At 33.4% G+C, this 27,762-nt stretch overlaps 1 protein-coding gene across 1 annotated transcript in view; it reads right to left on the reverse strand.

Annotated features, from left to right (window-relative positions):
• LOC126879923 (myrosinase 1-like) overlaps positions 1-27,762 on the reverse strand; it is a 48,134-nt gene that overhangs the window by 15,602 nt on the left and 4,770 nt on the right. Inside the window, exons 2-4 of the mRNA XM_050643269.1 lie at positions 10,175-10,459; positions 5,357-5,760; positions 930-1,024 (exon numbers count right to left, since the gene is read on the reverse strand). Coding sequence (XP_050499226.1) covers positions 930-1,024; positions 5,357-5,760; positions 10,175-10,459 — 784 coding nt within the window. The remainder of the gene's footprint in view (positions 1-929; positions 1,025-5,356; positions 5,761-10,174; positions 10,460-27,762) is intronic.

Here is a 27,762-nt window from a genome sequence, read left to right on the forward strand (position 1 = left end):
TGTATTTCCAAGGGTGGGTAAAAATGTTCACTTCGAAAATAGCTAATATATTTTTTATTGAGAGTTATTACAAATGTTAGAAAAGGATTAAACTTAAGAATCTTATGATTAGTAAACACAGCGTTTTCTAAAAGAATAATATAAACGATGTAAAAACCTTACAACAAAATTACGATGTACATCAAAATTAAAATACCAGTAAAAGCCAGTAGGTAATTCAGATTTGTCGATTTTTTCCGCATTCTTCCTTTTTGTCTCCTCATTAGTGTGGCGGATAATTATGTCGATTATGTAATTATACGTCGACATTTATGTGGATACATTCCTGACAACGAGAAATCATATAACTGGTGCCCAAGAACCTTCGAAACTTCAGAAGATGCGTCCCTTAGCAGTGACCTTAGGCACCATGTGCTTTGGGTGTCGGTTCTGATGGCGTATTCGTATTCAGCAACCCCAAAAACACTCCATGTACTCTGTTTGCATCAATTTATTGCCGAAACCCCTCGAAACTTTAGAAAATGACGTGCCTTAGCAGTGACACTGGGCACCAGGTACCTCGGGTGTTAGTTCTGATGACGTATTCGTGTTCAGCGACCACAAAACCTCCGAGTAATCTGTTTGCATCAATTTATTGCCGAAAACCCTCGACTCTCCAGATGGCGTGTCTAAACAGTGACCTTGGGCATCAGATACTCCGGAGGTCGGTTCTGATGGCATATACGTGTTCATTAACTCCAAAAACCCCACGAATAACAAAATCTGGCATTTAATATATCGAGTTTGAGATTTTTATACTTTTATGCACTGTTGGATACATTTGATGCACTTTATAATGAAATTATGCATTTCCACTGAAAACACGCAATGTGTTTTCTGTTTTAATTGACCTGGTCTAATAACACAATTATTGAGGTTAATATTCTTACTTCAAATTGCCTTTGTCGTTCAGCGGCTGCTTTATCTTTAGGCGCATTTGTTTGAGGCTCTATCCATTGACAATCTATGACTATGGACATTTTAGCTAAAAATTAAATTAATAAAAATTATTATATGTATTAAAATTGCGATTTAGCCTGTTGAGAAATATCACCACTCTGTTGTGCTTTATTTTTCCATCTTAAAAAGCTCAGAGGAAAAATAATTCGAATTTTAGTTCCTGATTTATTTGACGATTCATAGATGGTGGTAGTTGCATTCTTTATAATTATTTTAATAATTACACCTGAAAGATGTAAAATTTGATTCCAGTTCAGTGCCTCTACACATCTCCTCTGATGAGGATAAGGTAAATCCGAAATACGTGTAAGCACATAGTGGAGGCTCTGTACTGTAATCAAATCTGAATCAGCTTTATTTTAGTTTATATGTTTATTCACTTTTGTAGGTATAAAAAGAACTAGTTCGCTGACGTTTGTTATCACGATGAACGACAGGTCGTGAATGCAATTATAGATTCCCCTGTCGAGAATTTCACCACACTGTTGTGCATTATTTTTCCATCTTAAAAATCTGAGAGGATAAATAATTTGAATTTAAGTTCCTAACTCATTTAACTTATTCAAAACTAATTAAAATACAACTGGAAAAATTGCCATCCTAGAATCTAACTGTAAGTTTGAAAGAACTCAGTAGAGAACGATAATATCACAAAAACAGAAAATATAGCGGGGGAACTTATCTGTAACATCATCATCATCATCTTGAGAGGGCCTCGACCTTCTTAAGCTTTCTACGCCATTCTGTTCTGTCCCTTGCTTGCATTTTCCAGTTACCGACTCCGATCTTCTCGGCATCTTGTGTTACCCCGTCCATCCACCCCAACTTTGGTCTACCCCGTCTTCTCATTCCCACGGGTTGAGCTGTTAGAATCTTTTTATCATGTTCGATTCAGGGACCCGGGCTACATGTCCTGCCAACTGCAAGCGGTTTCGCTTTATTACAGTGATACTATCTTTTTCTCCAAACGTATGCTTATATATATTTTGCAGTTCAAAGTTATATCTACGCCTCCATATTCCGTTCTCACAGACCGCTACGAATATCTTGCGTAGCACATGTCTTTCAAAAATCGATAGAGCGGATTCATCTGTTTTAGTTAGCGTCCATGCCTCTGATCCATATGTGAGAACGGGGACTACCAATGTTCTATACAGCCTTATACGAGTTTTTTGAGACAGACCTTTGTTAGATAAGTACTTCGATAGACCATGATAACTGTAACAACTACTTGAAAAACTAAGTATAATCCAATGCAAAATATTTAAGAACTTCAAAATAAGGAATATGAGGAGACAGATGATCTGGTTTAATCTTTTTTATAGAAAAAAATTTGCCAAAAAATTTATGTACTATACGTAAACTATGAAAAAGATATTACAGAAGTTCTACAGACCTCAAACATCTCAAAGAAGCACCACTAAAGAAATGCCGATATTTTGATCGAAGTCCTGTAAAGGAGATAAAAATACGGTGTTTTGAGTAGATACCTTATACGGTTGACTCTCTCTATAACGAACACGGATATTACGAGATTTCGCTTATAACGAGGTCCGCTAGATGTCCCATGAAATTCCTATTGAATTATAATACCTCTATAACGAGACATAATTGGTTATAACGAGGAAAAATGAAATTGAAAAATATGTTTTTTACCTGTTTTTAGCGAAGTAATGGCTATAAATAAATACCCCAACTGCTTGTATATAGAAATTCTTAACATCTTTGTTATTATCGAGGCCAGTGGTGTAATAAACACCGCCTGCAACAAACTTCTTTCTGTTTATCTATCGACCGATATTGAATACATATTGAAGGAAAGTTACAATTTTCGATGGTAAATTTACGATGGTACGAAGTTTCATTGTTCAGGTCGACCATCGACACCTAATAAACTACGTAAGAGGCATCAAAACATTTCAATATTATTGTTGTCTTATATAACGAGATCCGCTTATAACGAGGTAATTAGTCCGCCATTTCAGTTCTCGTTATAGAGGGAATCTACTGTACTAAAAACTACCATGCGACTATCAATTTGGTATCACGCATATATAAACTTTTCACAAAAATTATCAAAAAAAGTCCTGAGGCTAAATTAGACTTATATCAACTTAGAGAAGAAGCTGGATTTAGATCTGGATATAGCACTAACGACCACTTACTGGTAATAAAAAACCTGATATAGAAGTCTGCGGAATACAACAAGCCATTCGCACTGATATTCGTCGACTACGAGAAAGCATTCGATACCATAAAATACCAGAAAATATTAAGAACATTGACAGAATGCCGAATAGACCGTCGCTACCAACATAATCAAAAAGGAACATATATGTTACAGTTCAAGTTGATTCTCAGTTAGAGTTGACTATTCCTAGTTCGAGTCAACTCCAACTGAAACGAGCAGTAAAAGTTGATTTGAAAAATTTAATTCAACTTTTACTAGTTGAAGTCGACTCTTCCTAACCCTTTTTAGTAAAAGTAGATGGCGAGAAAAATATAATCAACTCTTACTAGTTTAAGTTGACTATTTCTGGATCGATTCAGTAAATGTAGATTATACGAGTATAATCTCACGTGCTTTTTTGATGAGTGTGCGTCTCTTTGTTTTGACCGTTTCAACCACGTATCACGATTCGAACATATCCAGTAACGTTTAATTTCTAGAATCGGTTGTTTGTGTGAATCAACTCTTAATAAATGGCATTGGAAGAGTACACTTTTTCTAGTCGGAGTCTATTTTTACTAGTAAATGTTGAATAAAAATCTTCATCTTATATTTAAAATCAACTTTTACTAAAACCAGCAGTTTGAGTTGACTCGAACTAGGAATAGTCAACTCCAACTGGATAATCAACTTGAACTGTAACATAAGATATACCAAAATGCCACGGCTAGAACGGCTATCTGAGCAAGAAACAAATAAATTCTGTATACAGCGAGGCAGCGAGGAGTACGGCTATCTCACCCAAGCTAGCCACGACGCTTTTAAAATACACCTGTAAAAAGGCAGATCTGAACGAATATAATATCAACATAAATGTAGAGAAACTTAGTCATTTGAGATTCGCAGATGACATCGTCTTTATATCGAATGAATGATGCAATAATACTGTTGATCAAATTATATCACGCTTGCTTAGAGGTCGGACTAAATATTAGCATGAACAAGATGCAAGTAATGACTAATCTGGCGCTAAATCGTAATATTGTTTTGATGGAAAGGGTATTGAGCAGACTGCATTAAGTACTTGGGAAATGGAATTCTGTTGAACAGAGATAACCAGACATGTGAGCTCCCACGTCGCATAGCATTAGCCTGGGCAGCGTTTGGTAAATTGAACTATGTATTTAAATCGAACTTACCCATATGCCTAAAAAGGAAAATTTTTGACCAGTGTATATGACCTGTGCTCACTTATGGAGCGGAAACATTTAAATAATGAAAGAAAACTGTACGCCGATGACAAACCTTCCCAAGCTAGACCTGCGAACGCATGAACTGATAGTAGGATCCGCAGAATGGTCTACGCAGTCCGCCGGTGCAGGTTGTGTCTCGCTTAGGTTCAATGAGTACAAGAAAATATTTAACTCAGGCAGAGTTAGAGGCCATATATTCTAAGATCCGAATATAGGTCGATCTGTACCCATCTGCTTGCCGGATGAAACATTTTTTTTTATTAAATTTCATATATACTAATATTTCTAAATTCAACCTGTAGCATGTTTAACATGTTTTCTTCAATTCTACCAAATATAAATACTTTAGAACAAATAGAAAAAAAGATTGAGCTATTTTAAATATTGCTGTTAGAAATATTAGACTGATTAAACGGCTACGACGACCTCAGTGCACTTTCATGTGTCAAAGAGTGATGAGTAGTAGGCATGTAATACATGCCAACGACCTGTACGACACTTTACTTAGGCACTCACAAATAAGGTAGTGAACAAGATTCGCGTTACTCGAAGTGACATGGAGCGTCAGATATTGGATGTCACACTGAGAGACCGAATCCCAAACGAATAAATACGTCGAAGAACAAAAACAACAGACACTGTCGAAAGAATCGCGTCGCTAAAGTGGAATTGGGCAGAACACGTCACCAGATTATCAAACAACCGATGGACAAAACATATTGTCGAGTATTGCCACGATAAGAAGCACTACGGAACAGAGGACGCCCACCAACGACCTAAAGCGTGTTTACAGTAACTGGATGCAAGCCGCACAAGATAGAGACACATGGATAAAGCTGAGGGAGATCTATGTTCAGCAGTGGACGCGTATAAGTTGATGATGATGACTATAAAATGACGTGTGGAGTAATAATCTTTTTTTATGGCTACTTACCTTTATAATGGGGAAACTCCTTTTTATACATACGATAAATAGCAGCATGGGATTTAACAAGCACATATGCACACTGGTATTCTAAGACCCCACTGCTGTTTAAACCAGGCGCTAGCAATGTATTGCCGTATCCCAAATGGCAAATTTGTTTTGGTTCATTGATGGTAATCCAAATTCCTACGTCTGGTAAATTTTTTATAACAATTCTTGCATAATTTACAATATGGGGTACTAAACTAACATTACTCCAGTGAATACCTTCATCATAGAGTTTCTGAGGTAGGTCCCAGTGGTAGATGGTAGCAACTGGAATCATGTTGTATTTACGAATTTCTTTAACTAGATTTTTATAGTAATTGAGACCAATTTCACTGATATTGTCGGCTTTTCCATTTGGTAATACTCTAAAAATTGTAAAAATAGGATTCAATAATAGTCGATATACCAATAGCTCAATAGTAGTCGGTACTTATATATTATAAGATTCAATCCTATCAAAAAAAAAAGTTTATTAATAGCAAGCTAAAAATTTGTTAATAGCTTAACGGTAACTAGTCGGACAAACTTTGATCTACGGGAACACAGGAAGTTTTAATTGTAGAACGTGATTTTAATTGTGGAACGTGTCATTCTGACAAGTTTATGATTGTGAAAACTAGCAGGTTGCTTTTAAGTTTGTCAATAGTAAACTTTTGTAGCCTGCCTAAACGGTGGGCGGAATTTGTGTAGCGTAAATGAAAACAAAAGCCTAGATGGGTAAATTAAATAAACAAAAAAGTATTTGACGTGACGTCATTTGTGTAAAACATTAAGGGCCGGTTATTCCAACGTTAATCAACAATTATCATTATCAAATATTTAATTACTGTCACCAAACTGTCAATGTCAACTTTGTTTGGGTTGCTGAAAACATAATTAATTAAAATTATGAGATTTATTATCAATTATGTTAATAATTATTGTTATATTAATTGATTATAGTCTCAGAATTGTAATCAATTATGTTTTTAGCAACCCAACCAAAGTTGACATTGACAGTTTTGACAGTAATTAAATATTTGATAGTGATCATTGTCGATTAGCGTTCGAACAACCGACCCTAAGTAGCGTTAAATAAAATAAAAAAATATATTAAAACAGTGTAATTATGTAGATCATAGGCGTGATGTTCTACTCCGCTATGTTTGGGGATGCTCCGGTAAGCTACATTCTTCAGAGAATTAAGGGATGGGTTTTAAAATAACATTAATTATTAAAAGATAATATTTGGCGCCATTAATAAATCAAAATAATACTGCAATCATCCAAAATTAAAGAAAGTTACTTGCAATGTCGTTCCATTTGATGTAGGTTGGTACTTACCATTGCGGTCGTAAATTTGTCTGTACTTCTCTCCAACAAGAAGGAAAAGAGATAAAGTGTGTAAAAGAAAATACCAATAAAAGTTATAACATAGTAGACGTTTATTAAAAAAATAAAAAAATTAAAAACACATTGAAATGATTTTGGTAAAGTTAAGTCTTTTGCGAGATTGTTCGAAGAAAAAAATAAACAGTTTATTATGAGCACCTAGTGACCTGGACTGCATTGATGATTAGAGAGAGCTACATGGATCTGGTTTAGCTCAACTGCAACTGTCGTTGCTCAACACTTTTCACTTAGTACTTTACAATTGTTTGAATTAAAGTACTATTTCACAACATTTTATAGTATGAGAATAGAATCCCAAAGTTTTGTTTTATTAGCAAAAAAAAGGTAACTGCTATTGGTTGATAATTATAGAACATTCCACATTGGAACGATGTACAGGCACTGTTCGTTTGAACATAGTAAAAATTTTGTTAAAAAAATGAGTTTTTTTTTATCTTATTATGAAGTTGGAGAAACTCGTTGCGAACTTGCATTTATTTCTTATTAAGAACAACATAACGAAACTATTCTTTCTAATACACTAGACAACTGGACACAAAATATACTCTCGTGGTATTCACTATACCCAAAGTTTGTTTTCTAACTAAGAAAACATACTGAATCAGGAATCACTACATCTCATAACTCACAAATCCAAAAACCGTCTCCTAGACCAAATCGGTCTGTGACTGTACACCTTCATCGCTAGATGTTGACTTCCTTTCCGTGCCAATTTCTGAGCCGGTTCCTTCTCTCAAAAAAATAATTCACCTCCTATTCTAACAAACATCAGGCAGTTTTATCCAATAAAAACCAGGGTATCTTTCCAAAACCATCCCACTAGGAGTTGTAAATCAATCAGGAATACTTACTTTCCGTAAACAAGTCTTTCAGCTCTCGCTAAGAAACTGCTGGCTCAGCTGCAACAGTCCTCAGCTCTCGCTTAGAAACTGCTGGCTCAGCTGCAACGGTCAACTCTGAGAACCCAACTACTTAAGAATTTTATCAACACTAAAGACATTGTTTATGTCGACATTCAGCTCGTAACATAAACATTTCCCAGTCTTTATGTCCCAGAAAGTCATTAAATTCTTTTGATACTAGCCGAAACACACACAACGTATTAATTCTGAGTATTTGGACGGCAAACAAAAATCATAATATCATCACATATCGTGGGATATATACAAAAAAGATTTCGCAGTATAACACTGCATCTAATTCATTCGTCACTACAGGACCGGACCTGATATATTTATAAGACGTAAATTTGAGACCGTTACACTTTATATAATATACGAAAAAATGTTTGTCCGACAAATATGTTGCGCATTTTAATAAGTCCGACACGTAGAACATGTCAAATGATAGAAATTATATTGGTAATAAATAGCAGTCTGATTTTTGCATGAGAGTTTAATGAAAGGGTAACAAATCAATTGGAAGTTCTGTCGGACAAAATACATGGGACGATTTCGTAGTCTGACGTTCGAAACCTGTAACCTGTTCCACAATTAAAATTTCCCCTGTTTCAGTGTTCCCGTACATCAAACTTTGTCAGACTAGACACCGTTAAGCTATTAACAAAATTTCAGCTTACTAGTAATAAACTTTTTTTGGTACGCGGGATCCAGACCTAATACTGCAGCACATTCCGCAAAAGTATAAAGTAAAATATATTAAACACCACTTACAGGAATATTATACAAATTAATTTAATAAGTCATTACAATTATTCATGGCTTAGACTTTCTTAAGACATGATATACCTCATTATTTTACTTACATCAATTTAATTTATTATTTTAATTTGAATAATGCACAACATTAGCTTATTCTCAACTATAATAATAAATAGAGATATAACAAAGGATTATTTGTAAAATAAAAATATTCATTCTTCTTATTTATGCGTTTATAAACGCGATGGTAGACCGCATACTATAGAAACACCTTAGTATTACTATCAATTACCATCGTTCAGGCAAATAATGTGTAGCAAAGTTTAGTCTGGGCCTAGATTCCGTGCACTGTAGATATCTACAGTCGCTTTCTGTCGATGGCAATTGTCATGAAAATTTTTGAATTTTTAGTTTTAATTCAAATTTTTTCTTGTTTTACTAAGTGTCACTTCAGCATCAATTAGAAAATAACCTAGCAAAACTAGAAAATAATTCAATTAAAGCTAAAAATTCAAATATTTTCATGAGAATTGACATCGATAGAAGGCGACTGTAGATATCTACAGTGCACGGAATCCAGGCCCTGTGTGTTGAGTCTATGTCTTGTTACTTAAGGGTCGTTTAAACACAGCGATAAATCAAACAACTTATCAAGGTGAATCGAGTTGTTGCAACTTATCATTGTGTGTAAACGGTGCATCGCACAACTTATCAAAGTTGGAGTTGGGTTGAAGGTGGTATCGCATTGAATCGCAGCGTCTAAACAGCGTTTCAACTTGTCATCACAACTAGTTGCTGTGACTTATCGTTGTGTTTAAACGACGCTTTAATAGTAAAGTCGACTTCATTGCATTTACAAAGAAACGCTTATTAAATCCATACGTGTGCGATCGCTCAGGTGAGTACCGATCCCACAAAGATATAAATTATTCGGACAAAATCCTATGAATTTTCCACTACGTTTGAATTTGACTGTAGATTAGTCATTTAAATCAGAAAATTTTTAAACTTATATGTATCTACTCCTTATCACTATTTTGCAAATGCAAATAATAATTATTACTTTAGTGCTGCTAATATACTCATAATTTTTGGATATAATATACGTACACTCAACCAAACTTATACGGAATCATCTGATATTTTTTATTATTTGCTAAATTAATGCGAATTAATGCTAAATTAAATTTTCTTCCATCGCATCTCTCAGGAGCCTAACTACAGGTTATAGAATCACATCACCATACTTTCGACCTATTAAAGTAGGATTTTAGGATGAAAATTAAAGAATTTGTTTACCGATCATAATTCCTCCCCAGAACATGACCCTTCCTCTTTCATATTTATGAATAAATCTGGCAGTTTCCGTTCTTGCTTCTCTTCCTCGCCCTATAAGTAGACGAATTCGATAATCGTTTGGTTTTGCACATCCTACTTTCGTGTGAAAAAAAATAGCACACTTTTTCAATTTGCAATGTTCCAGTTTTGGTGTTGAAGACACCAATTTACGTGATCAATCTTGTGCTACCTGGTTAACTCGGGATTCCGTAACTTCCTCCTGCTATACAGTTCTTGGGCACGGCAACTCTTTTTCTTATCGTTTCACCTAAAATATTTACACCTATAGCTTCCACACGGTGCAGGTTTCAAATACATAGTGATTCCATATAAGTTTGGTTGAGTACCTATATTCATTAAAGTAATGATTTAATTATAAATTGGGTACCTTGACCAGGATATCGAAAATCTATACAGTTTTACACCAAGGTCGGCAGCAAGTTTGACATCCTCTTTGTATTTGTAATAACTATCACATGCAACATCTCCAGTATCTCCATTTTTAATTGGGGAGGGTACTCTGTGGACGTAAGTATCCCAAATGCTTTCTCCTTTTCCATCTACATTCCAAGCACCTTCAATTTGGTACGCTGAGGTGGCTACACCAAAGCGGAAATTATCTGGGAATTTTCTATTATATTTTTTAATTTCCTTCGTTCCTGCAGTCACGAGGCTGTAAAAAAATTAAAATTAATAGTACCTAATTATTTAATAAATAGTTTGATTTACGTTATTTAGACCAAAAATAATAATAATATAACCAAATATGCTGATTGCAGAGATGTGTCAATGAGATGTCACCGACCTTGTTCAATGCCTATACCGAAACAATTTTTGAGGAAGCGTTAAATAATCGACGCGGAAGTGTTAAAATCGGTGATTAAATCATTAATAACATCAGACACGCAGATGACACCGCCATAATAATGGCAGAGGCTGTTGAACGCTGTAAACAACGAATGTATTGCAAAGGGCTTAACAATCAACGCAAAGAAAACCAAATGGATGGTGGTCGGAAAAATTAATATCGAAGACTCAGTACCAAAATCAGATAACAAAATTCTTGAAAAGGGTGGAACGCTTTAGATATCTGGGTAGCTGGATTGACTGCAGAGTTGAAAGTGATGAGATTTCGACCAGAATAGAACTTGCACGGAAAAGCGGTATTAGCTGCCGTTCTGTATTGTGCAGTAGAAGTCTGTCATTGACCACACATCTAAGAGTATTGTTCGGACTTTTAACTTTGATTTAAAATGGCAACAGTGGCAACACCGCGCGTGCCTCAAAGATAAACTCGGAATTCAGAATTCGGGAACTAGTACTGACTAGTAGTAATATACAAGTAGTCAAGTAAGAACATGTACGCGGACCTAGAAGTGTATTTGTAACTATTTAATTCAATACAAGTAAAGAATACAGTCCACAGTGTCTATTTCAATATTTCCATTGTACCAGCGACGGGAAGCTAATAGATTCCAAACAAGTATAGAAGTGCTACGTCTGGTCCGTTTTGTACTATGAATGTGAAACTTGGACAACAAAAATGAAGAATGTCAACAAATTAGAAGCATTCGAGTTGTGGTGTTACCGTCGCATGCTCAGAATCCCGTGGACAGTACCTACACATATCCAACGAACGTGTGCTGGAGACCATGCACAAAGAGCGAGAATTAATCAACGTCATAAAAATGAGAAAGGTTCAATACTTCGGTTATATATTGAGAGGACCTAAATATCGCTTACTCCGGTTGATCATTCAGGGCAAAATCGAAGGAAAACGCTGTATTGGAAGAAAAACAACGGTCCTGGCTGCGTAACATTAGACAATGGACAGGTCGAACAGTCGAGGAATTGTTTCATATAGCTGCCAACCGAGAAACATTTCATCAGCTTGTTAATACGACGATAGCCAAGGGTTGAAAACAAGCATGGCACATAAAGAAGAAGATGCCGATGACACAGCGCTATTAGTGGCAGACAACATTGAAGATCTTCAAAGCGTTTTAAATGATCTAACTCTTGCACGTGAGGCTCGGGGTTTCAAAATAAATATCAAGAATGACAAAAAAAACAAAGAAGAAGAAGAAAGACAAAACAATGATTATACGTAAAAATAATTATCCCAGCACAAAGGATATATATCTCTGGAGAAGAAATCAAACAAGTCAGGCAATGTAAATTAATACTTAGGTTGTCTGTTGAACGAGGGTTGGGACCCAGAGAATGAAATAGAAAGAACAGTGTAGAACAAGGCAGAAATGCTCTTTTGAGGCTTCGTAAATTTCTGACTGATCGCGAGTTGGTTTTCAACCTCCGATACAAGATGCTAAAGTGTTACGTTTGGCCTGTGCTCTTGCACGCAATAAAAGCATAGACGTTGAAGACATCTGCGTCGAACGCTTCGAATTAGAATATCATGGACGGACAGACTCAGAAATGAGTTAGTACTAACTAGAGCGGGCTTATAGGATAGGAAACTTTTTAATTACATATATTAGACAAGGCGAAATCGGCGGGTTCGTTGGAAAAATATTCCAATGAAATCCCAGAATAAGGTTCAAGAAGTCGCCCACGTGAAACGTGGTCCAATTTTTTTTAACCAAATTGCAAAAATCAATGTTTTCGGCCCGGACAATTTTTTTAGGTTTTTTGAACCATTTAGGAAAAAAAGGTCTCATAATTTTTCTCTAAATTTGATCGTTTTCGAGTTATAAGCAATTTAAAATTGAAAAAAAAAGACGAAAAATGTCGATTTTCAAGGCTTAATAACTCGTCTAAAAGTTACTATTATGAAAGTCAGAGAGTGACCAAATCAAATATTAAAGCCATTCCTACAAGATCCTGAAGACATTTTTGTCATTATTTTATTACTAAGCTGTTATTTATAAGTAATAATAATGAGCGCCATGCACGTATTAGGCTGCCGTCAATGGTGAGTGCGAGAGAGATGCCATTCCGGCAGTCAATGGTGCATCTTATAGTCTGGGCTGATTATCGGAGAATAGGCCATTTTTGGGAAAAGTTATTTACCAGCAATTTTATTGCTGGAATCGAAGCTTATGATTATATATATATATATATATATATATATATTGTTATATTTCTATTTGATATAAAAATTAAAATTTGATAATTATAAACAAAATTTACTGTAATATAAAATATTTTTAATTTTCTCAACCTCGGGCATATAAATTTAGAACAACCTGTATACAACAAATTGTTATATTTAATTTTAAGAAGTGATTAGAATAAGCGTACGAAACTCGGAACAATGTGCTTAGATAAACAAAGTGAATGACGCGTACCATTATCGTTCTTCTCGGAAGGTCGATCATTAGCCTATGCTAAATAAAACTCAGTGAAATAGATGATCGTTCATTATCGTTTTTCGCGGAAGGTTTCGATCATTAGCCTATGCTAAATAAGACTCATTTGAAAGAGAGAATAGGTCATTAAAATTTGTAAATAGTTAGAAAGTATTTTAGAATGGGAATTAAATATTTTCTTTTGAAATCCATTAAGCATATTTAGAAAGATTAAAAATTGGTTTTGAGGAATACTGCGAATGAGAGTTGGTGGTGGAAGATTGATTTGTGAATCTGGAAGGGATATTTAGAAAGTAGGTGAATGAATGACAAAGTGAGAGCGGAATGTTTTGAGCTGTCGAGAAGAGAAGTCGAGTAGTAGACGGTAGTGTACGGAGAGTGAGAAAGCCGGTATAGTTCCGTGAGTGTGGAGTATCTATCGTGGAACGAGAAGTAGGCCAGGTCGAGAGTAAAAGAACCTCCTTGAGCCAAGAGTGTCCCGGTAGCTGATAGCAGTTTCGAGAAAGGTAGAACACAGCATCACGACAGACGCAGGAACGAGAGCTATTCGAGCTAGTTTTTCAAAGGAGAACATTACTGGAAGCCAGGACGAGGTTTGATCGCAGCCAAGGATAGCAGGAAACGGGTCTTGTGTGAGGACATTTTCAGTTCACCAGGAAAAGGTCAGTCTCATTTGTTTGGACATGAATGTATGGGTTTTTCGTATTAAATTCCACATAAAAAATTGAATAACATAATCAATAATATCAGAAAAGCTTCATCAAACTTAAATAGAGTTGTTCCTAATAACTCCTAATAGTTAAATGTTAATAAAAACTTTCAATTGAAAACCAAAAGGAAATAAGATTCCCATTTGTAAATGTTATGTTTAAGAATAATAAGAAATAGCAAATATTAAGCATTGATTGCCTTTTAAATAAAATAAAAAATATTTTGATTATAATTGTGACCCATATGTGTATTTTTTTTACTCTTTTCTTTTCTATCCCGATTAGGAACCATTAAGAAATATTTAGAAGCCACGGAAGTAAGTAATTAATTTATAATTCGCCCTGAGATTGAAAACATATTGATATGTGATCTGGTTAATTAATTGGATTAGTATTAATACATTGATTAAATTAAGTAACATATAAGAATATTATCTCATATCAATAATCAAGATCACATCAACTGGCGCCCAACGTGGAGCATTGTAAAGTATTTCTAGTGGCAAATTTGAAGGATAGAAAGAGTAAAGCCGGTATTTGAAAATTTATATGCCTGTGGTAAAAAGTGAGATACTTACATTTGATAACATAAAATTTTAGATCTCTTTAGGTACAAATTTTACATAACTGATTTAATAATTTATTTTTACGATATTTACATTTGATATATTTATTGACAATTTATAATATTTGGGTGAGAAAAAGTCGTCTTGGTAACACTAGTAAAATTTCATATTTGGCGGGGATAGTACTTCTTGAAAACAAATGTCTGTGACAAGAAGCCAAAGCAAAGACAACAAAAAACAAAAAGAACATTCAGACCAAGAAGATATTTTAGACACGACAATCATGGCATCAGAACAGCAAGAATTATCAGGAATAGATAAACTATTACAACTGATGCAACTCCAGTCACAAAAAATGGATGAAGCAAAAAGGACAATGGATAAAGTGGAGAAAAAAATGGATGACAATCAACAGGAAACAAAACAAGCGATAGAAGAGAACAATAAGAAAATAGAGGAACGCATAGAAAAGTATGAAATGAAAATTAAAGATCACATGCAAAAACAAGAAATGAGAATGAAGGACCACATGAAAGAACAAGAAATGAAAATTCAAAATAAAATGAAGGAGTTAACGAATTGCCAGAAAAAAGAAATGGAAAGTTTGGAAAACAAGTTGCAAAACGCTATTCAAGCAGACATAGAAGAAGTGGAAAGAAAGATTGCGGAAATCAATACTCAACAGAATGTCGGAGAAAGAAGAGAAATGGTTATACATAGCACAGATGACGTGAAGATAAGGTTTGGCGGGGATGTAAGAAGATTACACCCAGTGCCGTTCATAAATAGCCTAAAAAAGAAAATACAGCACATCGGAAATTTCGAAACAGCAAAAGAAACTATCAGAAACCATCTCAAATATGAAGCAAGCCTATGGTTCGATAGTAAAGAAGAAGAATTCGGCAATTGGCAACAATTTGAACAAAAATTTTTGAATTATTTCTGGGGAAAAGTCCAACAATTGGAAATTAACAAGGAATTGCAAAATGGGAAATACAATGATAGGATGGGGGTATCAGAAAGGACATATGCTTTACAAATTTACAATAATGCAAAACATTTACAATATAATTACTCATCGGAACAATTAGTCGAACTGATTGCAAGACATTTCGAAGAAACGCTGGAAGACCATATCACATTGCAAAACTACAAAGACATAGATAGTCTATGCCAATTCTTACAAATAAGAGAATCACGTCTAAGAGAAAGAAAATCAAGAAGGTCGCGAGAAGATTACAGGCCCCGAGAAACACAAGATTACAGAGATAGAAATCAAAATAGGAGGGACTATACAAGACGAGATTTTAATCCCAGAAGGGAAAACGAAAATAGAGACAACGGAAGAGGAAATTATGAACAAAGAAATAGGCAATGGAATGAGGACAGAAATCGAGAATACCAGAATAGAAACACCACACGCTCAAATCAAGAAAACAGAAATAATGGTAGACAAAATGAACAGGGATATCGAGAAAACCGAAACAGATCCGACAGACCAAGAGAAAATAGAAGAGAAGTAAATAATACCCAGACAGATGAATATGACGGAGAGAGACATTATGACGAAAATATAAACAACGATGAGCAACCGGCGTCTTTTCACGACGGCGCTCACTAAAAACCAAAAATCAAACAGGAATCTTTTGTCACCCCAAGGAGTTTATTAAATTGGCAGGAAACAACGAAAAGAAAAATGGAGTTAATTTAAAATTTGTGGATGGATTTATCAACGAGAAACCAATTAAAATTATGATAGACACTGGATCTGAAATAACATTGGTCAACAGAAAACTAATAGAAGAAGTTAACTTAACAAATTTAATTTATAAAATACCTAGGGTAAATTTAGTGGGCGCAAACAAACGGACATTGGCAACTATAAATGAAGGCATACGAGTAATGGTACGACTGGGCAAGAATATGTATGCACTACAATGTGTAATAATGCCAAACATGTCACATGACATGATAGTAGGAGTGGACGAATTGGCAGAAAAACATGTAGTGATAGATTTTAAAAATAATACGATGAAACTAACAGAAGAAAAAGAAAAAGAACAGGACAAGGAACATGAGAAACAAAATACGGACGAATCAGGTAAAGAACAAACAGTGGAAATGAATTTGGCAGCGAAGCAAGGACAAAGAAAAAAAAGGAGAAAAGGTCAGAAAAAGATAAAAGAAAATGAAACCTGTGGCTCCTCAAAAGAAGAGTTGAGCCCAGAAGAAGAAAATTTGAGAGTATCAGAAACAAAGGAAACCTGGGATTCCTCAAAAGAAGAGACGGGCTCAGGAGAAGAAGAAATAAAGCTAAAAAATGAAAGTGAAAAGAATATGATTGAAACAGTGGTATTTGAAGAGGAGGTATATGCAAACGAGGATGCAGAATGCACGGTAAACATGTGTGAAGAATCTGAGAAAAAAGACAGAAAATTGATATGTGGAGAAGGGAAAGAAAAAGAATTGCGGATGATGTTAAGAAACTACGAAAATTTGATCAATGAGGAAAACAGAGTGGCTAAAAAGTACGAACATTCATTTGAGGTGAAAAACTTGGGAAATTTTCGATCAAAGACTTACCCGATTCCATACAAGTATCGACAAGAGGTGAAAGAAGAAATAAATAAAATGTTGGAAGATCAAATCATCGAAAGATGTGATTCACCGTATGTTAACCCGATTGTGATAGTAAAGAAAAGCAGTGGAGAATTGAGATTATGTTTAGATGCCAGGAATATCAACCAGCACACTGTATCACAATATGAATCACCTCTAAACATCGAGGCCATTTTTGGAAGAATCACGGGGTCACACATATTTTCGAAAATTGACTTAAAACACAGTTTTTGGTTGATACCGTTAGCTGAAAAGTGTAGAAACTACACCGCTTTTTCTATTGATGGTATTGTCTACCGGTTTAAGGTAGTGCCGTTTGGATTGCAAAGTGCTTGTGCTGCACTCGTCCGAGCTCTACATACCATTTTGAATCGCCACGAAAATTTCATAGTTCATTATATCGATGATTTATTAATTTTTTCACAAGATACTCAGAGTCATCTGAAACACATAGAAATAATTCTGGAAGAATTGGACACAGCGGGATTGAAATTAAACATTGAAAAATGTCAATTTTTTCAAAAAGAAGTCATTTATTTGGGTTTTCAATTGGACACCAAAACAGTAAGATTAGCCGAAGACAGAGTCAAGCTCATAGATGAATACCCAAGACCAACGAATTTGAAAACATTGAGAGGTTTTCTTGGCACGATTAATTATTTTAAAAAACTGATTCCCGATTTGAGCCAAAAGGAAATCCCTCTGATAAAGTTGCTTAAAAAAGGAATAAAATGGAATTGGAAAGAAGAACAGGAGGAAGCTTTCAAAACATTAAAACGAGAATTCGCAAAAGGAACGAAAATATACCACCCCATTTACAATTTACCTTTTATACTCCGAACTGATGCGTCCATACAAAAATTTGCAGGAGTTTTGTCTCAAATACAAAACGACCAAGAAGTGCCGATATGTTTTATATCTCGAGTGACTAAAACACATGAGAGAAAATATAGTGTTACAGAATTGGAGTTTGCCAGTGTACTATATTGCGTAAACAAATTGAGGTTTTACTTATTGGGAGCAAAATTCACAATCGAAACAGACCATGCAGCTTTAGTACATATCATGAAGAATAGATTAGTAAATAATAGAATACATAGAGGCATTCTATTATTACAGGAGTATGATTTTGAGTTCCGATATATAAAAGGAAAAGACAACATAATAGCCGACGCTCTAACACGGGATGAGGACACGGGAAAAAAGGAAACAATTACTCTACAGGTGGGACTAAATAGATTAATACAAGAAGAAGGGATATATTCGTTAAATGAGATAAGGACAAACCAAGAAGACCTAGAGGAAAGAGAGAAAAGAAGAGCGGAAGTAGAAAATGACATATATTTTAAGAGAATAGACGGAAAGGAACTATATTTAGTGACACAGACATTGGCCGAAAAGATAATAAAGAAATTACATGAGGACAATGGGCATATCGGTAGCAGAAAAGTTTGGCTCGTTTTTAGGGAAAATTACATCAGCCGACAGGATTACCGCATTGCAAAGGAAATTACCCAGAAGTGCGATGTATGTCAAAAATATAAGAGTCGGAATTTCAAAAACGAAAATGTTGCCAAAAATATTGAAGCCCGAAACAAACTAGACATTGTAGCAATAGATATGTTAAGCGATCTAATTATGACCACTAAAAGGAACAAACATATTCTGGTAATGGTGGATGTGTTTTCAAAATACGTAAAATTATATAGTTGCCGCACCACAAAGGGGGAGGAAATATTAAGAAAAATCGACAATTTTATAGCCATAGTAGGAACACCAAAAAAGATCCTACTGGACAATGCAACGTATTTCCGAAATGATCGTTTCAAGGGACAACTTCGAGAACGAGGAATAGAGACAAATTTTGTCAGCATCAGGCATCCACAGAGTAATCCTTCGGAACGATTCATACAGGAAGTGACGAAATTTCTTCGCATTGCAACAGATGGTCAACATCGCCACTGGGACAGGAAAATGGCGGAAATAGAAAGGTATCTAAATACAATTCCGAGCACAGTAACAAAAGAGACCCCAGAATACATCATGAAGGGTGTACTGCCGATAAGGCCATGGGAAGACCAAGAGCCAAAAGAATATCAACAGGTGATTGAAACCGTACAGAGAAGATTACGGCGAAGCAACGAAAAATATATCCAAAGACAGGAACAAAATAGAAAAAGAAGACCAGTGACTTTCCAAAAGGGTGAAAAAGTACTCGTGAGGGCATTACGAGTATCAAATCTTCCTGGGGGCATTTGCGCAAAGTTGATGCCTGTTTTCGAAGGCCCTTACATCGTGAATAATGAAAATGGGATAAATAGTTATGAGTTGAGGCACAGGAACTCGGAAAAGATCCGAGGAATTTATAATATTCACGATGTATACAAATATCACGAATAAAAGACAGAATTACATGAAGTAGATAGTAAGTTAGGATATAAGACGTAGATTAAAGTAAGGAAATATACAGGGAGTTGGTTTTGCCTCGAGAAAATTTATTTAAAAATGCAGATAAATTTTATCGAATACAAGGCGGGGATTTGTTATATTTCTATTTGATATAAAAATTAAAATTTGATAATTATAAACAAAATTTACTGTAATATAAAATATTTTTAATTTTCTCAACCTCGGGCATATAAATTTAGAACAACCTGTATACAACAAATTGTTATATTTAATTTTAAGAAGTGATTAGAATAAGCGTACGAAACTCGGAACAATGTGCTTAGATAAACAAAGTGAATGACGCGTACCATTATCGTTCTTCTCGGAAGGTCGATCATTAGCCTATGCTAAATAAAACTCAGTGAAATAGATGATAGTTCATTATCGTTTTTCGCGGAAGGTTTCGATCATTAGCCTATGCTAAATAAGACTCATTTGAAAGAGAGAATAGGTCATTAAAATTTGTAAATAGTTAGAAAGTATTTTAGAATGGGAATTAAATATTTTCTTTTGAAATCCATTAAGCATATTTAGAAAGATTAAAAATTGGTTTTGAGGAATACTGCGAATGAGAGTTGGTGGTGGAAGATTGATTTGTGAATCTGGAAGGGATATTTAGAAAGTAGGTGAATGAATGACAAAGTGAGAGCGGAATGTTTTGAGCTGTCGAGAAGAGAAGTCGAGTAGTAGACGGTAGTGTACGGAGAGTGAGAAAGCCGGTATAGTTCCGTGAGTGTGGAGTATCTATCGTGGAACGAGAAGTAGGCCAGGTCGAGAGTAAAAGAACCTCCTTGAGCCAAGAGTGTCCCGGTAGCTGATAGCAGTTTCGAGAAAGGTAGAACACAGCATCACGACAGACGCAGGAACGAGAGCTATTCGAGCTAGTTTTTCAAAGGAGAACATTACTGGAAGCCAGGACGAGGTTTGATCGCAGCCAAGGATAGCAGGAAACGGGTCTTGTGTGAGGACATTTTCAGTTCACCAGGAAAAGGTCAGTCTGATTTGTTTGGACATGAATGTATGGGTTTTTCGTATTAAATTCCACATAAAAAATTGAATAACATAATCAATAATATCAGAAAAGCTTCATCAAACTTAAATAGAGTTGTTCCTAATAACTCCTAATAGTTAAATGTTAATAAAAACTTTCAATTGAAAACCAAAAGGAAATAAGATTCCCATTTGTAAATGTTATGTTTAAGAATAATAAGAAATAGCAAATATTAAGCATTGATTGCCTTTTAAATAAAATAAAAAATATTTTGATTATAATTGTGACCCATATGTGTATTTTTTTTACTCTTTTCTTTTCTATCCCGATTAGGAACCATTAAGAAATATTTAGAAGCCACGGAAGTAAGTAATTAATTTATAATTCGCCCTGAGATTGAAAACATATTGATATGTGATCTGGTTAATTAATTGGATTAGTATTAATACATTGATTAAATTAAGTAACATATAAGAATATTATCTCATATCAATAATCAAGATCACATCAATATATATATATATATATATATATATATATATATATATATATATATATATATATATATATATTAATAATATAGGTATGCAAAGTCCGCAGATAGTGTGCTACTTTTTTTATAAACAAAATGGCGCCCGAAAATCGTGTTTTTTTTTCAATTATTGCTCTATAACTCCGAAGATTTTAACTTTACAACAAAAACACTCAAATAAAAATTCACCGCAATTAAATTCTGCATAGAGATATGTTTCTCTCGATCTGCTCCGACGAAAATTTTCCTCGGAAAATGCGGGTTTTCCCAACAAAATCTTTAATTTTCAAATAAAGTTTTAGATAAGTAATTATCTACCAATAATTAAATAATTTGGTGACTTAAAAGCCTTCTTGGTTTAGATTATAGTTCCGGAAGCTGGTGAAAATTGAGCGAATATTTTAGCAACAATTCAATTGTTAATTAATAATTCACGGTCGCAATAATAACCAAAATAATTATGATACACTGATCAAACTTTGAAATCTTATAAAGATGAGATGCCTATTTAACATTTTGTCGACAAAATATAAATTTTTTAGTTTTTTGTATAATCTTTAAATGTTAAAAAAAATAGTTATAGGCAAATTAACGTTTCTCAGAAAGTTTTTATTATATTCTAATTTTAAAAAATAGTTAAAATGCTTATTTCAAATATCTTGAAAATGAATGCTTTAAAACTTTTTATAACCATTTGCAAAAAGTTATGAAACAGCAAAATAAACATACGATTACTATGTTGTTTATATATTTTTTTTAATTCTTTTAAAACGTAAAAGTGAGTTTAAAGTACAAGCTAATTATTTACAAAAAATATGGATTATTAGTTTAATGGTTATATTTTAATTAAAGATTATAAATATATTTTTTTGTAATTTACACGCGCGAAAGTAGACTAATACAGTACTGTAGCTAAAATTTTCACTCGAAGCGACGACCTCCGCGCGACGTACACTTAATAAATAAAATTATAGTATTATGTATGCTGCGTGTCAGTCGCTTCGAGTGAACATTTTAGCTCCGGCTCTGTATGAAGCCTACTTTCGCGCTAAAAAAATACAAAAACAGTATTTTTAATCTTTGATTAAAGTATAACCATTGAACTAATATTTGATATTCTTTGCGAGTAATTAGATTGTACCATAAACTCACTTTTAAGCTTTGAAACAATTAAAACAAATTATAAACAACGGAGCAATCGTACATTTATTTTGCTGTTTCATAGCTTTTTTGCAAATGGTTGGAAATTTTTTTTAAAGCATTCATTTTCAAGACCTTTGAAATACGCATTTTAATTATTTTTTTAAAATTAGAATATAATAAACAATTTCTGAGAAATGTTAATTTGTTTATAGCTATTTTTTTAACATTTAAAGATTATGCAAAAAAAATGAAAAATTTATATTTTGTCGACAAAATATTAAATAGGCATCACATCTTTATAATCTTTCTAAGTTTGATCAATGTCTCATGATTATTTTGGTTGTTATTGCGACTGTAAATTGTTAATTAACAATTGAATTGTTGCTAAAATATTCGTTTAATTTTCACCGGCTTCTGTAGTTATAATCTATATCAAGAAAGCTTTTATTTCACCAAGTTATTTAATTATTGATAAATAATTACTTGCCCAAAAAATTTATTTGAAAATTAGAGATTTTGTTGGGAAAACCCACATTTTCCGAGGAAAATTTTTGTCGGAGCAAATCGGGAAAACATGTCTCTATGTAGAATTAAATTGGGGTGAATTTTTATTTGAGTGTTTTTGGTGTAAAGTTAAAATCTTCGGAGTTATATACCAATAATTGAAAAAAAAAACACGATTTGGGGGCGCCATTTTGTTAATAAAAAAAGTAGCACACTATCTGCGGACTTTGCATACCTATATTATTAATATATAGGATCATAATATTCGATTCCAGCAATAAAATTGCTGGTAAATAACCTTTCTTTGTACTTTACTAATTAGACCAGCGTATTATAACCATTTTTTTTAATTTAATAATTATGCAAAAAACGAAAAATTTATATTTTGTCGATAAAATATCAAATAAGCATCTCATCTTTATAATCTTTATAAGTTTGATCAATGTATCATGATTATTTTGGTAATTATTGCGATCGTAAATTGTTACCTAATTAACAATTGAACTGTTTCTAAAATATTCTTTTAATTTTCACCGGCTTCTGGAATTACAATCTATACCAAGAAAGCTTTGATATCGCTAAGTTATTTAATTATTGGTTGATAATTACTTACCTAAAAACTTTATCTGAAAATTAGAGTTTTTGTTGGGAAAACCCGCATTTGCCGAGGAAAATTTTCGTCGGAGCAAATCGGGAAAAACATATCTGTATGCAGAATTTAATTGAGGTGAATTTTTATTTGAGTGTTTTTGTTGTAAAGTTAAAATCTTCGGAGTTATAGAGCAATAATTTAAAAAAAAATAAGATTTGTCGGCGCCATTTTGTTTATAAAAAAAGTAGCACACTATCTGCGGACTTTGCATACCTATATTATTAATATATAGGATCTTATAATTCGATTCTTAAATAACTTTTCCATGAATTTTGCTAATTAGCCCAGAGTATTACTCGCACGATATAGAACATGTGAATACGATATACTTTTACGATATAGAACATGTGAATAGATTCACGTACCTAGGAATGGATCTGGTTGCAAGCAATGAAGAAGAACCGGAAATAAATAGCAGGCTTGTGCTGGCAAATAAAGCCTATTTCGCGATGGGCCACATATTCAAATCGCGAGACGTACACCGGAAAACAAAACTCCGGCTATATAAATCAATAATCAGGCCCATAGTAAGTTATGGCTGCGAAACATGGGTGGTGACACAGAAATCTGCCAATGCATTAGATGTGTTTGAAAGAAAAGTATTACGTAGGATACTGGGCCCAATAAGTGAAAATAACAACTGGCGAATTAGGTATAATAGAGAAATATACGAGCAATATAGCGAACCAACTCTAGCACAACACACTAAACTGCAGAGATTACGGTGGGCAGGGTACGTGGTCCGCATGCATGAGAATAGAATCCCCAGAAAATTGCTGAATGCAAGAATGCAGGGAAGAAGACCTGTTGGAAGACCTAAAAGAGATGGGAAGACGAAGTCGATGAGGATGCCAGGAACTTCCTGGGAACGCGTTCATGGAAAAGAACAGCGGTAAATCGAAATGATTGGAGAAGCTTATTGAAGGAGGCCAAGGCTAGATTTGGGCTGTAGTGCCATTGGATGGATGGATGGATTACTCGCACTCACATTTACAGCCGCGTCAATTCGATTTTACCGCTCATTGTTAATAATTAAAAATAACAGCTTAGTAATAAATTAATGACACAAATTTGTTCAGGATCATGTAGGGGAGGGGGGTGGGTTTTAAACTTTGATTTAGTCACGTATTTCTGACTTTCAAATAATAATTTTTAACCGAGTTATTAAGTCTTCTCCTCTCATGTATTTGCAATACTCACATTTACTAATAGCTTTTAATAGCAGATTGTAAATTTGCAAAATTTAATAAAAAAAAAGAGTTATTAAGTCTTAAAAATGGCCGTATTCGCGTTTTTCAAATTTTAAATTGCTTATAACTCGAAAACTATTAACTTTAGAGAAAAATTATAACAGACCTTTTTTGTCCAGAATTGTCCAAAAAACCTTACAGGGGAGTGCAATTAGAACGAAAACATGCATTGTTTCGGAAAAATTCAAACAAGCTTATATTTTTCTAAAACTTTTTTTGTTAGTTTATATACGTGTTAAAGTAAAAAGTTCTACTCGCAGATTTGTTTAATCGTTTAATTGTTTAAACAATAACAATTGTTTTGTATAAATAATTTTAAAAATATCGTTAAATTCATCATTTTACTTTGATCAAATATGTTTCTATTTTGTTTTTGATTATGCTGAATCCGAATATGGCATTGCAATTTGAAAAATCTTATACAGAAGCTCTTATACAGTATGTCTGCGTAGCTAGGAACCACATGAAAAACTTTTTTATTATCAATTTTACGATAAAAAAGGTTATTCTTCATAAAATGCTCTGGATAGTCAAAAATCTACAACTCAACCATCAGATATCAAATTTTTTCAATTTTATACGAGTTATGTAAAAAAATATGAAAAATCTTGCTTTAAAAGCGTAGAATACAACACAAAATATCTGGTTTCAAAAATATGAATTTCGTTAAAGAGTAAAGTACCTTTATATTCCAGAATATCAAAAAATGATATTATGAAAAGTTGTTTGAAATTAAAAATTATGTTTATATATACAATTACATCATTCTAATCGAAAAAAAAAATTTCAAATTTTTCTCAAATTACGGATATTCATCATCATCATTTTATTACAATTATGATAACTACTTTATTATAACTCTTACGAAAAAAAGTTATTCTTCATAAAATACTCTCCCTGGTCTAAAATCTAAGATACAACTATCAGATATGAAACTTTATTTAATTTTATACGAGGTATGTAAAAATATGAATTTTTCTTAAGAGTTAAGTGCTTTTATTATTCACAATATTTTAATTAGAAGGATGTAATTGAACACTAAAACAAATTTTTTACTTCCAAACAACTTTTCTTGATAACAAATTTTCGATATTGTCAAATGTAAAGGAACTTTACTCTTGAGTGAAATTCATATTTTTTGACATCCCTCGTATAAAACTCGTATAAAATTAATAAATTTGATATTTGATGATAGCATCTTAGATTATATACGATGCAGCGTATTTTATAAAGAATCACTTTTTTTCGCAAAACTGATAATAAAGATGGTATCAATAGGTTCCAAGTTAGGCAGACATACTGTATAAGAGCTAAAGAAAAATTTTTTGCTTAACATTTATTATTGTTGAAGCTTATTATTCAATGTATTTTAGGTAAGTTTTACAGAAAAAAGTTTTGATCACTTTGTATAAACATTTTTTTAGCTGGTAATTTTCGGTTTTTGTATTACATTTTTGTTATCTTCCTTAATTTTCTCAAAAAGAAATAGTTTATTTCATTTCTAAAGTAAAATAATTCAGTGCATTTTAAAGATTACATCCTAAGCTTTAAAAAAGCACTTATAAAACTGTAATAGATCTGTTCAAACTTGAGTAACACCGTCTTAAAGCGGTGGTAATTCTATAAAACTACGAAGATTTCAAAAGTTACATCATTTGAATTAAATTTATGATATTTTTTTTGAATGAAACATCATGTAGTAAGATTCTATGTAGTAAAAATCTATGTAGTAAAAAAGATTCTATAAAACTACGAAGATTTCAAAAATTACATCATTTTAATTAAATTTTTAAGATTTTCTTTGGATGAAACATCATGTAGTAAGATGTTTGAAAGGTAAGTTGTGCAAAATTGAGAGTTTTATAAGAAAAATTGTATTAGTTACACATTTTTAAATCATTTTTAAACAAAATTTATGTAAGGCTCACTTTCGGCCCACACCGTACTTATGCCCATACATTTTATTTCTCTTTACTATAACCATAAGATAGCTTGATTATTCTTCTTTCATGTTCAATTTGTAAAATTTCATTTGATCCATTAGTTAAAGAATTACATTAAAATAACTCAACCGTGTACTTCACCGTACGCTAGTTTACAGTGCGCCAACGTTTGTGAGAAGGGTGACTTTAGCGTTATAAATAAAAAATTATAGAATTTTAGAAAATTCTTTATATAAGGTTTTTTTTTTGTAAAATTTTCTGAATTTTTCATTCGTCAAGTCAGTTTTTTTCTAAAATTTATATTTTCGGAGTTATTTAAAAAAACATCTAATTTCGTAGTTCATTTGTTTAATAAAAAATGAAGCACCCATTTCTCGAGTAGAACTTTTTGATATGTTGTTTATTAAACATTTCTTAATGAAATTACAAAAAGTTCTATCTTGTTTCATTTTTTCCGAAGTGAAAATTTATATGCACTCCCCGCAATTTGATTAAAAAAAATTGTTAAAAAAAATTTGGACCACTTTTCACTTCTTGAACCTTATTCTGGGGTGTCTCATGAATGTGATTATGCAAAAAAATCTCATGGGAATATATTTTCCAACGAACCAACCGTTTTCGTCTTGTCTATATTAAATACATTAAATATATTATGAAAAAAATAAAGCACGTCATTGATATTTTAAATAAAGGACCCCGCACAAACCTTATGGAAGATAGGTCCCAGTGGATTTCGTTCATACTTTGGAAAAATACTCTTTGAAGCATCCTGATAAAAAGTTCTCATGGGCACAACTCAATCGTATGAAGGATTTTCAAGAAATAGAGGTCCAAACTCGGAAAATTATAAGATTTACAGGGTATTCCAATTCCGTGAGTTACTGGTTATTTGGCAACATGTAGAAGTTTGGATCAAGGAAAAGTACTAGTAGTCTAGGATTTTTTCCCGGCTATCCAATGGCGACCTTTACTTTGACCATGACCTTCAACGGACGTCATCTTCTAGAGTTTCGAGGATTTTAGGCATTAAATTGATATAAACAGATCACTCATGGGTTTTTGGGATCGGAAAACACGAATATGCCATCAGAATTGCCCTCCGGATGACGTGGTGGCCAGGGCCACTGCAAGGGACGTCATCTTCTAGAGTTTCGATGGTTTTCGGCATTTAATTGATGCAAATGAATTACTGGAGGGTTTTTTGAGGTCGCTAAACACGAATATGCCACCAGAACCGACTCTCGGAGCACCTGGTTTCCAAGGTCAATGAAAGGGGCTCCTGGAGTTTC

Source organism: Diabrotica virgifera, chromosome 2 (assembly GCF_917563875.1).
Source record: "Diabrotica virgifera virgifera chromosome 2, PGI_DIABVI_V3a".
Lineage (NCBI taxonomy): Eukaryota > Metazoa > Arthropoda > Insecta > Coleoptera > Chrysomelidae > Diabrotica > Diabrotica virgifera.